This window comes from Heliangelus exortis, chromosome 3 (assembly GCF_036169615.1).
Source record: "Heliangelus exortis chromosome 3, bHelExo1.hap1, whole genome shotgun sequence".
Taxonomy (NCBI): domain Eukaryota; kingdom Metazoa; phylum Chordata; class Aves; order Apodiformes; family Trochilidae; genus Heliangelus; species Heliangelus exortis.
The window spans coordinates 18,992,960-19,008,260 of record NC_092424.1 but is presented as its reverse complement, the minus strand read 5'-3'; the positions used below and the strand labels follow the sequence as shown (position 1 = coordinate 19,008,260).

Here is a 15,301-nt window from a genome sequence, read left to right as displayed (position 1 = left end):
TTTTCTCAAAGGAGATTGAAAGAACCCAGATTGCTTTGTCTACCAAATTAACACATTTATATGACTGGCATCCAGAAATGCCTCAAGGGAACCACAACACCACAAATGGCAAAGGAAGCATCACAAGAGAAAATAATAAGTTAAATAAACTACAATACTGGCATCAGAACTAATGAGTATTAAACAGCCATGAATAAATATACATTGCAATTTAACTTTGTAATGACCCAAGCTGCAAGAATCTTGAGAAGTTTTGCTCAGGAAGGTGGAATTCAGTGATTCCTTACGCAAAAATAGTGGAGAAAAGCAAATTCTTTTTGAGATGCAACTTGATCAGTTTATAAAAGGAACAGCATAGCAAGCTTGTTTATAAAAAAAGAAAAAAAAAAAAAAGTACCAGCAGGACCCACACTACTGTGTGCTCCTGTGACATGCTGATTCACATGGAAATTCCAACTCTTTCTCAAACACACAGAGGTGAACTGGTGCTAACCTGTTGCTGATAAGAATTACGTAAAGATTAGCAACCAGAAATTTTCAAATCTTGCTCTTGGTGTCATCAGACTGTATGCAAGCAGATTCCAAAATGCACACTGGGTATGTATGGAAAAAAATTCTAGAACTTCCTTCCAAAAGCTCCAGACACTCAGTGATCATCCTGAAAAAGTTGCTTGTATTTCACTTCTTTTTAAACAAATTGAAGTCTGCAGTGCATTTCTGAAAGGTTGAACAGGTAACTGACACCTTCATAAAGACCAAAACAGAACTGCAGATTTCACTTGCTTAAGAATCATAAATTTATTCTAAAATGACCTCATGATGGTCAGTTCAAAGAGGTAATATGCAAATTCCAGGGCATGCACCATCACTGGAGTTTGGGAAGTACATACACACTACTAAAAAACTCCAAATTTGCCATGTTTAAGAGTTTCAAGTCCATAAAGAAGTAACTGGCACAGAAACCAGCCTAAAAAACCTCGTCCAAAAATGCACAGAAAAATCCAAGAGTCTTATGAGGATTTAAATAGATGAATCTCACACAGAGATTCCTCACGTTTGGAAAAGACCTTGAAAACCACCAAGTCAAAACATTACCTAACTCTAGTGAGCTCAGTGCTAATCTATGTCTCTAAATACCACATCCACAAGTCTTTTAAACACATCCAGGAACAGTGACTCAATCACCTCACTGGGCAGCCTATTTTCTCCTAATACCCATTCCAAACCTTCACTGGTACAACCTGAGACCATTTCCTCTTGTTCTATCACTTGTTACGGGGGGAGAAGCGACTGACCCCCCCCTCGCCACAACCTCCTTTCAGGGAGTTGTAGAGGGTGATAAGGTCTCCTTCTCAGACTCTTTTTCTCCAGACTACACAACCTCAGCCCCCTCAGCCTCTTCCCACAGGGCTTGTTCTCCAGACCATTCACCACTTTGGTTGCCCTTCTCTGAACTCACTCCAGCTCCTCAATGTCCTTCTTGTAGTGAGGGACCCACAGTGCTTGAGGTGCAGCCTCACCAATGCTGAGTACAGGGGCAGGATCACCTCCCTTCTCCTGCTGGCTACGCTATTTCTGATGCAGGCCAGGATCCTGTTGGCCTTCTTGGCCACCTGGGCACACTGCTGGCTCACATTCAGCCACCTGTTGATCAACACCCCCAGGTCCTTTTCCTCTGGGCAGCTTTCCAGCCACTCTTCCCCAAGCCTATGGTTTCACCTGGGGTTGCTGTGACTCAGTTACAGCATCAGACGCTTGGCCTTGTTAAACTTCATACAACTGGTCTTGGCCCATTGATCCACTCTGTCCAGGTCCCCCTGCAGAGCCTTCCTACCCTCAGACAGACCAACACACCCTCCCAACTTAGTATCAAGTGCAAACTTACTCAAGGTCCACTCAATCCCCTCATGAAGATCACTGATAAAGATATGAAACAGAACCAGACCAAACACTGAGCTCTGAGGATCAAAGGTTCTGTTAAGTCCTGAGAAACAGATTTTTAACAACTGATAATACAGTTCTCGTTATTTCAAAAATCATTCTCAGAATCTGTTCTTTCTTACTTCTTAGAGAAAGATGTTAAGCTGTATTTTAACTGATGCAGAAGACTAAAATGGACTAGAAAATGCTGTGGTCATCAAAGAGATTCAGCTTCACTCAGCTCTCTCATTTGGAAGCTGAGAGAGCACAGCTTGGCTAAGCAAAGCATTTGGGCTGTACCACCAGGCCCAAAGACTATTAATGGTGTTTGGTTGATGGCTGGTAAACAGTGGAATACTCCACACATGAATTCTGGGGTACCTACATCCCTCAAACTTTTTATCAACAATTTGGCTGATGAAATAGGAAGCACCCTCTGCAGATCTGTGGACAAGACCAGATGTTCAGTCTAAACAAACACGAAGAAACTTAAGGCTTCGGCCCACAGAAACCTCACGCAGTTTAATAAGAAGAAACCCAAAATTTTCTGCCTGGGATGAATAACCCTGAGCATCAGGTGAGTCTGAAAGCCAACTAGCTCAGCAACAGGCCCACAGGAGAGAACCTGGAAGTTAACAGTGGATGACAAGCTCTGTGAGCCAACAACACATTCTCACTGTAACTGGGGCAAACCAGAAAGTGGGCTATGTTCAGCTGGATTAACGTGGCAGCAGGTCAAGGGAAATTATTATCCTCCTGTACTTGGCACAATGAGGCTCTACTAGGAATCCTCCATCCAGTTTTGGGTTGTCAGGTTCAGAGGACATTAGAACAAACAGGGGAGGATCCAGGAAACAACTGCTCAGACGGATTGGGCCTACAGAACATACTCTATGAGGAGAAGCTGAAGGAGCCAGGTTTTTCTGCTTGACAAAGAGGAGGTCTAGGGAAGATCTAATAGAAGCCTGCAACCACTTGAAGAAATCAGATTAGAGACCTAAACTTGCAGTAGTTGCAGATGGTATAGAAATGATAAAGTCAAAATCATAGCTTGGGAGTTTTAAATTGGCAGCAGGCAAAAAAATTCTGCACCCAGAAGGGGAAATGAAGCACTGGAACATGTTACCCAGAACAGTTGTGAAATCTCCATCCTTAGAGGTTTTTAATTAATCCAAAGCCACTGCTGACCCAATCTAGTATTGCTGGCAGTCATACTTTGAATGGGAATCACAGAAAGAGGATCAGAAGATCCTTTTACAGTTTCTATGATTACATACAGCTACTTCCCACTCCTGCACCATGGTTTTAACTTTATCTTCTAACAAAGAAGTGTATGTTTTCCTATATTTATTTACCATCATTAGTTACTGCAATTACTGTAAACAGCATCTCCTGCAAAAACAAACAGAATTCTTGAGATTAACCTGTTTTTTAGTAAGCAGGTAACAGAGTTACCAGTTCAGCACAAAGTATTATTTTTGCCACAGTGTACACTAGTATTTAAAATACTATGTGAAATAAAAACAATAACTTAAATTTTTTTTAATACAGAAATGGTATGTATTTATGAAAGCCCTTGCTTAGTACTGACTCTGGAAAACAGAGAATTATCACGATTTTTACTAAAAGATCGAGTGCAAAAGCAGCAGGCAAATTCCTTTAGAAATATGATTTTTATATATAAAATTTTAAGAATTAATTTCAGATATTATTGTTTTAAAGAACATACCTAAGAGTTAAATTCCTCAAATCACACCCTGTCTCAGGATTCTTAACAAGTTGCTTTCAAACAGACATATTACACACAAGAGAATTTTAGAATTTTAGCACTCCCATAGAAGACAAAACAGCCATGCAATTTTTAGGAGAGGCTTGAAAAGCTACAATGAAGCCCAGAAAAAAACAAATGGTAAAAGTCTGGTGCAATATATCAGCTAATAAGCCTATGAGCAAGGATTTAAAGGTTATTGCATGCTTGCTTTTCTAGACCTAACATGATGCTGGACATTTCTTCAGTGACAAAAATGAACAGCTTTGCTATAGCCACACCAAGCTAGTTATAAAAGACAATTCAGATTCCATTTTTATCCCACAAATTGAAAAACATGATGAAGGGGAAAGAAGAATCATCATAAAGGCACGGGGCTAGTGCCTTCAATAAAGATGTGGTGAGTTTGCACTTTCAATAAATCTAACATGTTTTGTTAAGGAATTAGAAAATACTTAAATCCCAGAACAGTAAGCAAAATAGTTTCAGTTCACTGACTCAAAAAATAATTCTTCCATGCTACACAGCTCTAAAATAAATACTTAAAAGGAACTAAGAATATGCCACTCTACCTTGGTTTCCATTTTCCTCCAGATATAAGTGCTAGAATAAACATTCTTACTAGTTTACGTTGCTGTGTTTTTATGAGGTTAATAACTGAACTGTCAATCAAGGCCTGAATAAATACAGTAGTTAAATACCTTCTGCTTTAGAAGCACTTTTATTTACAAGACAGCTAGCCAAGGTTTCCAAAGGACTTCATGGTCTGGTTTGCTTTGATCTTTTTTAAGTACAAGTTTCTTTATACCTCTTGTTTTGCTATTTATTATACCCTTTGTGTAATCAGGTATGGAAAGAGCACCTGTGTAGAACAAATATTTCAGGAAAAGTGTGACTGAGAGGAATACTTATGCAATACACAGTTCACTAAAATAACTTGTGATGTCCTTTCCTGAGAGCATTGTTGCTGTTGCACTAGGAAGAGTACAAGGGGCTCTGAATAAAAATAGGGGAACATCACTGACACCCAACATCACAGATCCACAGATATTAACACATGAACCATTGCTCAACTCTGATACCCACACACACACACAGAAACATGTCTATATGTTTATGAGTATAGAAAACGATACATAAAGCATAGTTTAAAAGAATATGTGTTCTACGTATATAACATCTGTTTTTAACAAACCTTTTTCAGAAAGCTCAACTCCATATATGCATGAGCGTGCATAAGTGTGTGTGTACATACATATGTATGTAAACATAGAAATAAAATTAAGTGCTACATATATATCTCTAGAAACTTCCCCAAGAACTCTCTTCAGCCACTGCCTATGTAACTATTGTCTTTAGTCTCTTGTCACAAATTTAACACTGTGAATTTTACCTCTAAACAACACACATACTTTCTCACTGGGAGTACTCAGAAAACTAATTGCTTTTCACTTAGTAGGGTGAAGTTAATGAATATGGGATGTGTACATTATGCATGGAATAACCCAGAATAATTATATCCATTCATATTAATGAAAGCTTTTATCGCTACAGCAGAATCTAAATTATCTACTCATGTGATTATGTTCACAGTAATTTTTATTTCATTGAATATATTTTAGTCAGTAGAAACAAACACTAACATTATGCCCCTAATTTATTTAAAACAAATTCATGGACTGAAGCTATCTCAAGCCAGCATATCTACTTTTAGGATGTATCACTTTGGGCAAATTGTAATTCAGGTCTCTTTACTGTGTTCATCTCCCTATTTTCTGGCTCTGACTTAAGAAAACATGTAATGAAGATCCTCTCTTTTCAGGAGAACACAGTGCTTGAAGTGTGTGGTCAGGTCCCAAAGATCTGACTGACATTTATATAGGTGAATGTTTTTCTGATTCTGTGTATACAAAATAAAAGCCTGGAGTAAAGATGATTCTGTAGATTTTAGGCATTTCAGATCGATACACACAGTTTGTTCCTAAAATCAGCTGAAATCATAAAGATACGGAGGATCTTCAACTTCAAGGAGAACAGTCCACTTTTTCTGCTACAGGAGATTTTAAATTAGACATGCAAAACAAAGAGAATAATTGAAGCAGAAGAGGAGGGAAACAAATTTTTAGGAGCTTGATTTCAATTTGTGTCTGTTTCTGCACAAAAGTTTCATAAATTTTACCTTCAATTCACAAGTTAGCAGTACCTTTTCATCATTATTCCTATTATAAAGGCACTTGGAAATTGGAAGCCTGTTTGAAATTATGTTTAAATGAGCATATTGTTATTGAACTATTAATCAGTAAAATCCGTAACGGTTATCTGAGTCAGCTTGAACTTTTGCTTGTTTTTTTGAGACAGTTCTGAGATTAAGTCTTTTAAATCTGTCAAAGCAAATGAAAAAAGAGCCAGAGCATTAAAAACAAAAAGTTGAGCAAAATAAATGTGGCCTATTTTTGGCAGACAGAAAGGGGAGGGATTTCTTTCTAACAAAAACAACCCACTCATAAGACAATGTACTGCATCGAATTCTTAATAACTACTTTGCAAGCATTCACTGGAAAAACTAAGGTGGCATGGAGGGCACAGGCAGCAACCACTGCACAGAAGGAAATAAGAGGACCAGAGAGAGGCATTTTAATGGTTCAGTCATCTCATGAGACATCCCTACCACTGACCCAGTATTTCAACTGAAAAGTTGCAACAGACCAAGGTTGCCAGAGAAAATCCAGTAGGAAATCACCGACAACATCCAAGATAAAGCAGTCCCAACCCTTCCCTCTGCAGTACATGGTCCAAGAGGTACAAGAGCTCAGAGGCCACTCCTGTGAACCAGGCAGTACGTGCATTTCCCTGCTGGAGCCACCATAAGAGGCTCAGCACTTTGCTGCCTCCCCACCACCCTTCCTGTGGACCCATCACTGCAGTCAGCACCCTCTCTCATATGCTGCTCATACTCAGCAAGCACAAGAACTTCTGGCAGTGCTATGTCACTGGGCATTTACTGGATAGAGGCAATCTGATTATCATCTCTAGGTGTACTAAGGGGTATCCAATATTACGAGGCTGATGTGTTATTACAGCTTGACTGCATTAGCACCACCAGAGTTTCTTTTAGCTTACCTCTCAATAGTACTGTGGGCAACACAGATCCATCTTAGAAGCCCTATCAAAGGATTGCAAATGTCTAACAGAGTCACTGGAAGATAGATTTTTCAGTTAGAAAGTTAGGAATATGGAAGTGTTAGCATGCCAGATGTGGAACACTCAACAGAAATCATACCTTTATAATGTCTTTTATGTACTTTGAGGTACACCACCAGAGTGGGCTGGTGAAAAGGAAGATAATAACAAAATCATTTTATTTAGGGATTATATTATGAAAAGAGAGGTTTTCATTATAACATGAGATTTTCAGTGTTCTCCTCCTACGTTTCACAGTGTAAAATGCAATAATTTATGGTCTTAAAAACCTTGCTATTCATACAAAACCTTAATGTTAAAGAAAAAGTACGTATCAGTTTTGGAGGGGAAAATTCATCTTAAGTGTTTTTAAAAGTTACTTTGCTTTTACTCAGTGACCTTCAGGTGTGCAAGCTGCCATTTACTGAGAAGTGCTGAATACTCAGCTTGCAATAAAAACTAAGAAAGAAGAGGGCAGCTATGAAACACTGACTGCCTTACAGCCTATCCTGCATCTTCATAGCTTGATCGTATCTTAGACATAAAGAGGTACTATGTAGGTGGCAATTAAAGGTTGTTCCTTTCTTTTCAAATATATCTAAATCAACACTGAGAGGTAGGATTCATACTCAGTTTCATAACAGCATGTTTACTCCATGGAAAACATGCATTAATTTGACAACCAAGTGTTCTGCTGAATATGCATTTCCCTTCACTGCAGTCTATGTAAGAGCTTCACCTATTCAAAACACAAATGTATACATATATAACCCAGGCACTTCACGTAGAGATCACCAAGTTGCACTGTATCACTTCAGTCTTTCTTAAAAAAAATGCTTTGTAATATAAGAGTAGAAGCTTTTCCTTCCTGGAATCTCCTCCATCAAGGTAACTAACAACCTAAGGAAATTCTCCCCACCCCCATCCTTTCTTTTGAGCCAGCCTCTACTTGGGCTTTGAATTGGTTATCCTTTCTGAGGACTTTGTAACATTTGTATTAAAATTTTTAAAAATCTGTTTTCAGGTAAGGCAGAATGATCCTTTTTTATTACTATAAAAACTAAGGCTTGTCCTAAGTCAAATTGCCTCAAAGGCAATTTCTTATCATGCTAATCCTTTAAAAAAGATAAAAGCCAGGAATACTATGTATTTGATGAGAAAAGTCTCAACTAATAACAAGCAAAAGCAACTTTAATTAGCACTGAACTACAGATCAAAAAGGTCTCTGGTGTATAGCACTAGAATACAGACTACTTGTCTCTACTCCAGTACTAAATATACACATATATAGTACATATGTAGCATAGTCAATACAATAGTATAAACATTTAGGTGAAGTACCACCATTATTACTACTGTAAGCCATCTGGGCAGAAAAACATTCATCTATTATGAAAAATTAATTAATTTTCAATATTTATTTCAGTTAAATTAAAAATTATTGTGGCTTTCATATAAAGATATCTACATTAACTATCACAATATATTGTATTTCATTTCTTGGATCTTGTCACCACAAGACATCATATTTTTCATGTGCTGCATACTGAAGCCTACATTCAACTAGAGCAAACATTTAATTTAGATGATTTTCAGAACCATTTGATGATTAGCAATCTGCAGCAATACTAACAGGAAAAAAATACCCTTGAAAAAAAAAAAAGAATAGAAAGCACAGACTACATCCCAGTATCCTGAAGAGTGCATGGAATCAGCAAATCTACATTGTAAAGTGACTGCACAAGAAAACTGGAAATGGCAACTTAATCAAAACAGGAGAGGCAAAACTGATTGGCCTATAGATACAGTGCCATTCAAAGTCCTGCTTCAATCGATTTGCATTAAACCGAGTGCAGTACTCAGGTCTTGGACTGGTGCCTCAGAGCAGTGCTCCCAGAGCAGCCAGTGGGAGGATGTGCCCGGGGCCAGGGCCCTGGCAGAGCCTCTCCGAGGGCCCAGGGCAGGCTCCAGGGCAGCCCAGCACCTGCAGCACTGTAACCAAATATCAATATAAATGAGACAAGACTCCTTTCCAGCACTTTCTCACCATCGTGCTTTGTATTAACAGGCTAGAATTTCATTCCAAGTATTGTAGATTTTAACTTATCTTACTATTTAAGAAAGTTATATTCCTAAATCAAGTATGCAAAAACTAAACTTCCCCTACAGGCAAGTGTTAACAGGATCATACTATAGATACACATATTATCTACACACATATGTTATATATACACACAAAAATATACACACAGCAGCATCAGAAGTTTTGACATAGTCCTTCTCAGAAAGAGAACCAAGTGAAATTTTCTGTTTCTAACTTTCTCTTCACTATAAAGTTCAATTTTTATAGTTGCATGGCAACCTATGAACAGCCTTCACACAAGTTTTCTACTTGCAGGAAATGCACAGTTATTATTTTTCAAGTACTAATTTTCCAATTCATTATTTCCTTACCCATGCTAAAATTAAAAAGACATCAATATTTAATGAAAGCGGGATACGATTGTGTCTCCTGTACAGCATGAGGTAGAGCAGTTCCTTCAAGTTTCCAGTGAACACTTAAGACTGAAGTTTGCCATCAGCCCAGAGTTCTGTTAAAAAAAATCCTTCTCCTTCACTGCCCCAGTTCTCCACTGTCCAGTTGTAGGAATACAGCAGCTGATGCAAACACGTTGCAGATGACCCAGAGCACAGCCCCACTGACAACTGAATCAGCACAACCAAGCAGCAAAAGCCATGATGTGTAGTTGGTGATCTCTTCAAACTGCCTCCTCAAACTGCAGACCAAGTTTTCAGAGAATGGACCTTCTCTAGCATAGTCCAGTATTGGCTTGTTCTCAGATTGAAAGAGACTGTTCTAGCAGTCCTTCCTAATGCCTTTTCAATGCTCTTAAAGCCCAGCTCAACATGTTTTCTTGCCTCTGCCCTACAGTAGCACTGGCCACCAACAGCCAATGTTGGTCATCAAAGTTCAGCATCCCCTCAAGCTCTTTGTCATGGAATGAGGGGGCCCTTTCACACAGCTGTTCTCCAGCAAACACCCAAAATGACACAGGAATGTTTGGAGGTAAAAAACAGAAAAATCAAAACAAAAGCACAAACCAATCCTTCTTTTACATATTCAAGGAAAAAAACCAAATTAAATCAGGTTAGTGATCAGACACAGCTTATAGTTCATACAGTCACTCAATCCAATACTTCACAACTGATTAAGACCATCAAAAACCAGACCACCACTGTGCTGTCACTACATAAACAGCCCAGGCTGCATGGCAATTCTAACGTACAGAGTTAACATAAACAGTGAATGGAACTTAACATTAGCACACTACAGGCAGCAAAAGACATGATGATAGGCCTATAATTTCTGTGTAAAGGATGTTACATGTGAATTTTTAGTGGATGTAAGAGAAATGTAAGACTAAGTATGTTAAAAGTAACATGGCAGAATTAGAGGTTGGAAGGGACCTCTACAGATCATCTAAGTGCAAACCTTCTGCCAAAACAGGATCACCTAGGGCAAGCCATACAAGAGTGTATCCAGGTGGGTTCTAGAAGTCTTCAGAGAAGAAGATGACTCCACACCTCTGAGAGCAGCTCTATGATTCTAGTAGAGTTAATTTGCCAGTACTGTTCCAACAAATCTTTCTTCTGGAAATCTTACACAAATTCTCCACCACCCCAACTCTATCAGTTTCACAGGAACTCTGCTTGAGAAAACAACTAGAAAGTCCATCTTTTTTTCAGCCAAAGGTTCAGAATAGCCAGGCAAGTAACTCCTTGCTGGCACAGGAAAGACAGATTTAAGCCCCTGATCTAAACATCAGGCAAACAGGAAACCTGTGCAAGGTCCTAATGGTGGCATCAGGGAGTTGGTCTCTGCCCCTTAATGCAAACAGAACATCCTGCAGGCAACAGACCAAGCATCTCAAACCTGATAACTCTCATACAAGTTCCTATAGATGCAAGCTGATAGAATGCCAGTGCTTTTGAAGTAAGCTACCAGATTTAGAAGTGTGTGGGGGAAATTACTTTGTTTTAAATATTAATTCCGTTCCGGCAAAACACTGAACAAAACAAGCCTCGAGATCCTGAGGATCAGCACCGGAGAGGAGCTGCACGGCGGGGATGTGGCTGAGGAAGCCGTGAAGCAAGGGTGACCCCTCGTGGTACCGAACCACTGAAGCACAGACCTCTTAACACAACCTACCTGAAACCAGCCGGTGGGGTTCAGAGCAAGCCACCTAAGGTCTACATCATTCTCCTAGAACAGTTATATCTTTTGTAGAGATAGCAGTCAGAAACTTGAAATCAAATCTCTGCTCCTGTTTTCACACCTCCTGTCTCTCACTGACCTGCCTTGAGAAGCACTTTCACATTCCCTGTTTTATTGTATTGACAACTTGTGTGGGAAACAGTATAGCTGACTACATATGCTGTTGTTTAATGCAAAAACTGCTAAATTAATACAGGAAGAAAAAGAAGTCAGCCTTTGGTCAAAATGGTTACAAAGAAATTAGTGTAAACAAAAAGTTTCACTGAAGCAAGTTAACAGTACCAGTTACAGAAACTTAACCCCAGTTTTTAATGAATTCAATTCAACTATATGGAATTTACTTGCTTGCACTCTGGTATCTCCCATCCCCAACAGACTGTCAAACACATTACTGTCTGCACCTTCACAAACAGAAATCTCAGATTATGTATCTCATCACACTATGCATTTGAGAAGTAAGTTTACTTTCCACCAGAGAAACTAGTGTGAGGATTTTACCTAGGATACAAGCTTAAAAAAGCTGAGGTAGTTATCTCTTTCAGTAAGTGTTTAATATTGAAATCTAAAAAAAGAAAAAAAACATAACATCAAATGCTGCTACAAAAACAAAGTGAGAAGACAAGAAACACAAAACACTTTTTCTTGCTTTGTTTCAGTTTCAGGGGTTACAGGAGTGAATTCTAGGTTTGGGAGAGACCTGACTTGGCTTTATGACAAAGCAGGGATAATTTTATGCAAAACAGAGATAACATTGAAAACATTTTTTGTGGGGGAAACTTATTTTCTAAGGAATTTATTATTCCTTACATTCCTACATGAGTGGTAGCTAATGTTTCAAATGACACCTGAAATAAATTATTTCAAACAACTAAAGTGGGACCTACCATCTAAAAGATGAAAGGCTGGTATCATCCCAGGACATTTTAGTTTCTCATAATGTGCACGAAAATTACATTAGCTACACAGGTCAACACTAAGGAACCACTGCATAATGAATAAAAAAAGCCAACAAAAAACAGTGGAATTTTGGAAGGTAAATTGTTAACAATTGCCTTCTTTCAGAAATTGCATACCTTGCCCAGGATTTGAAAATCCATTAGGAATTTCTGAAATGGTTACCATAATATCCACTCTGCCCCACAGATTCACCCAGGAGTATTTTTTAATGAGTTTATTCTGCATCCAGGGTTATTTTCACATCCCTACTAGAGCAGGAACTTCAGCTACACAGCGCAGGGCATGGCCACACTTCATTTGCTTCAGCAGCTAAAGGAAGAGGCTGAAAGCCAAAGAAAACATAGGGGTGCTTGTGCATAGGGACAGAGGAACAGGAATACTCAGGACTGGAGAGTTTAAAGAACTGGAGAAGAATTGGGTTTACATAAGAAAGTGAAATACTAGAGGACCTGATCCAGGACTACAGAGTTCAAGGACACAATCCCTTGGCACGGAAGCAGCTTTGCAAGCAACAATTTTTTGAGCTTGTAAAAAAATACATGAAAGAGGGACAGGATGCTCTACAGTAGGATGACTAAAGGGAAAAAAACTCAAATTTGTAGGGGGTAAGATGACCTCTAGGCCAGCTCTAAGGGTAAGGGCACACACGTGACCATTCCTCCTTGTCTCATTCACCCCTCTCTTTGCTGTCAAGAGCAATAGGACTAGTTTGTGAACACATGAGAGACTGGGCATTTCAAAGAGACCCTAGCACAAAAACTTCTCAGCAACATTCTGAAAAACTTTCTGTGAGGTTGTACATGAGTACAAATTAACTCCCAGTGCTCAACAGCAGATATTTTTGGCCCTCCCCTTCTTGGCAGCACAGTTTAAGCAAACCTAGATGTTTTTGTAACATCATGATTCAAACATATCCATAAAGCAAGCAACATTTTCAAATTGTTGTTGGCTAATGTCATGTTTTGCAAACTTATAATTGGTATCAAGTGAAGCTTACCTATTTTTTTTTGAATTTTCATCTTTCCCTCTTTTAACCCCAAATATTCTTGTAATCAGAGCACTAAAAAGAAGTGTAGATGAATTCCTTACCTAATGGAAGAAGAAAAGAATATAGTTCAAATTTTTGAAAGCTTTTTGAAATGCACTAATATTTTTAAAAAATACAATCATGAACATACACTCAAAAGAACAATAGTTGAATGAAGGACTGAGCATGCCTACTGCTCAGAGGTCGCTACATAGAAACAATTAAGGCAAAGCATCTTCCCTCTTAAGCATTTGGCACTTACAAAAAGTTCAGGGTTTTTTTAAATGTCCACTTTTAATATAATTTGGACCCAGCACAGGGTTCAAAATATTTACCCTTAAGCATGGCAGATCATGAAATGTACTACCTTAAGATGCCATACAGAATATTAACTTTTCATGAAAACCAAAGTAACAGTGAGAATTAATGTAAATGCACTCCCTACTGGCTAGGTACACCGACTCAAAATTTGATAGCCTGATATATTTTTATCTGTAGGGCAATTAATCTCTGTCCCTACTTTTTTTTTGTCAATATCAGTACTTCACATTACAGAAAACTGAAACAAAATCAAAAAAGGTGACCAAAATTATGACCTTTTCTCAAGGTCTACATCACTCTTTGCTGTACCTTAAAATATTATACCATGTACCATTCCAGAAATTGTGGTGTTGCCATTTATATGCATGACCAAAGAGCCACTGAACAGCACCACTCTACACCCTGTTAAATTAGAGAGGAAAAATTAACTTACTGCCCAGACAGGTGACATGAAACCTAGAATTGCTGCTTGTATTCCATCTGCAACATAAGGCATGATGTTTTCACCTAAACGTGTATCCCTAAACAGTGCCCGGAGGATATTTAAAGCATGAACCTGTGGAGTCAGAAGAAAAAAAAATAAAAATATATATTCATTGGAAAATATCTTAAGTTTAATGTATGTTAATTACAGCACTGAACATGTGAAATAAAAATAATTCATATGCACATTTGCACCACTTTATTTCCATATTAATACAGGAATACTGCTATTAGAAACATTTAAATGGTGCAGCAGCAAACATGGTTAAAAACAATTAGTTTAAAAATACATTCCTCTATCAAGTACAGTCCAGGCATTGCAAGCAAAGGCCAGCATTCTTTTTTCCTTAGCTTATCATTGCTGTAAAAATAACTTCTAAAGTCTAGAATCATCTTTTCCAACGTTCTTGACATGCTGTAGACACTGTGAGAAAAAATAAACTACAACTCACAGGAGGACAATACTAAGTGAGAACTGACAATCAGGCTTGCTTTACCATAAGGAGCATTTTATGATACTTCACCATCTGTAGGGGAAGGTGGTAACCTGTATAGCTTCTCAGACTTTGACAAGGCTACAGAAATTTATTCTGGGAGAAGATTGGGCATAGCCATTAGAAGATATTGCTATGTATTGTCAACAAATTAAGGCTTCCATTTATAAACTGGTTAAATATTTCATCATGGCACTTTAAAGATAAAGGTCTTGACTTCAAAACACAATTTTATGCATGCCAGATCTATTTATTTGAGCTTTGGAAATTACTAAGTATGCATAAAATCACTTTTCCTTTAGTATTTTACTCCATACAGCATGATTTATATAACTCATTTATTTACTCTAAATGTAAACAAAAGCTTGCTTGTTAATTTCCTTGTAGAAAAGGAAATTACTCATCTATTTGTTTAGAAATATACCACAGGCAGTAAAATGATCATTCAAATGGAAAATGGATGACTATATTTGCTGTACTAGAAACAATCCATTGGGCATAATATCTTAAGCACTTGCACATTCCAGTAACTTCATAACCTCTGCATGCAAATGTTTTAAATTCTAGCTATTAGATATAGCTATTAAATATTAGATATTTAAACCAAAATATCCTTATTAAAAACACACAAATCTCCTTAACTGTTTGAAGTAATGCAAATACTCTTTTGACATTTGCCTCCTGATGAGAGGCTGTATTTTACCTGTGGAATTACACTTGATGATTCATTCAAAGGTGCAGCCAAAGTTATCAATTCTTTCATTGTCCTTTTCAGCAAATCTGTTTTGCTTTTTGGTTCTGAAGCTAACAAAGCCTACAGAAAGTTAAAAAAAAAAAATTAAAAAAAAAAATTCAGATGTTTCTGGACATTTTTC

The 15,301-nt window shown here is 37.9% G+C and overlaps 1 protein-coding gene across 7 annotated transcripts in view; it reads right to left on the bottom strand.

Annotated features, from left to right (window-relative positions):
* Nucleotides 1–15,301, bottom strand: part of THADA (THADA armadillo repeat containing) — a 166,607-nt gene that overhangs the window by 110,811 nt on the left and 40,495 nt on the right. For all 7 annotated transcript variants that reach the window (XM_071739456.1, XM_071739457.1, XM_071739451.1 and 4 more), the window contains exons 24-26: nucleotides 15,130–15,240; nucleotides 13,883–14,005; nucleotides 13,099–13,190 (exon numbers count right to left, since the gene is read on the bottom strand). In XM_071739456.1, coding sequence (XP_071595557.1) covers nucleotides 13,099–13,190; nucleotides 13,883–14,005; nucleotides 15,130–15,240 — 326 coding nt within the window. The remainder of the gene's footprint in view (nucleotides 1–13,098; nucleotides 13,191–13,882; nucleotides 14,006–15,129; nucleotides 15,241–15,301) is intronic.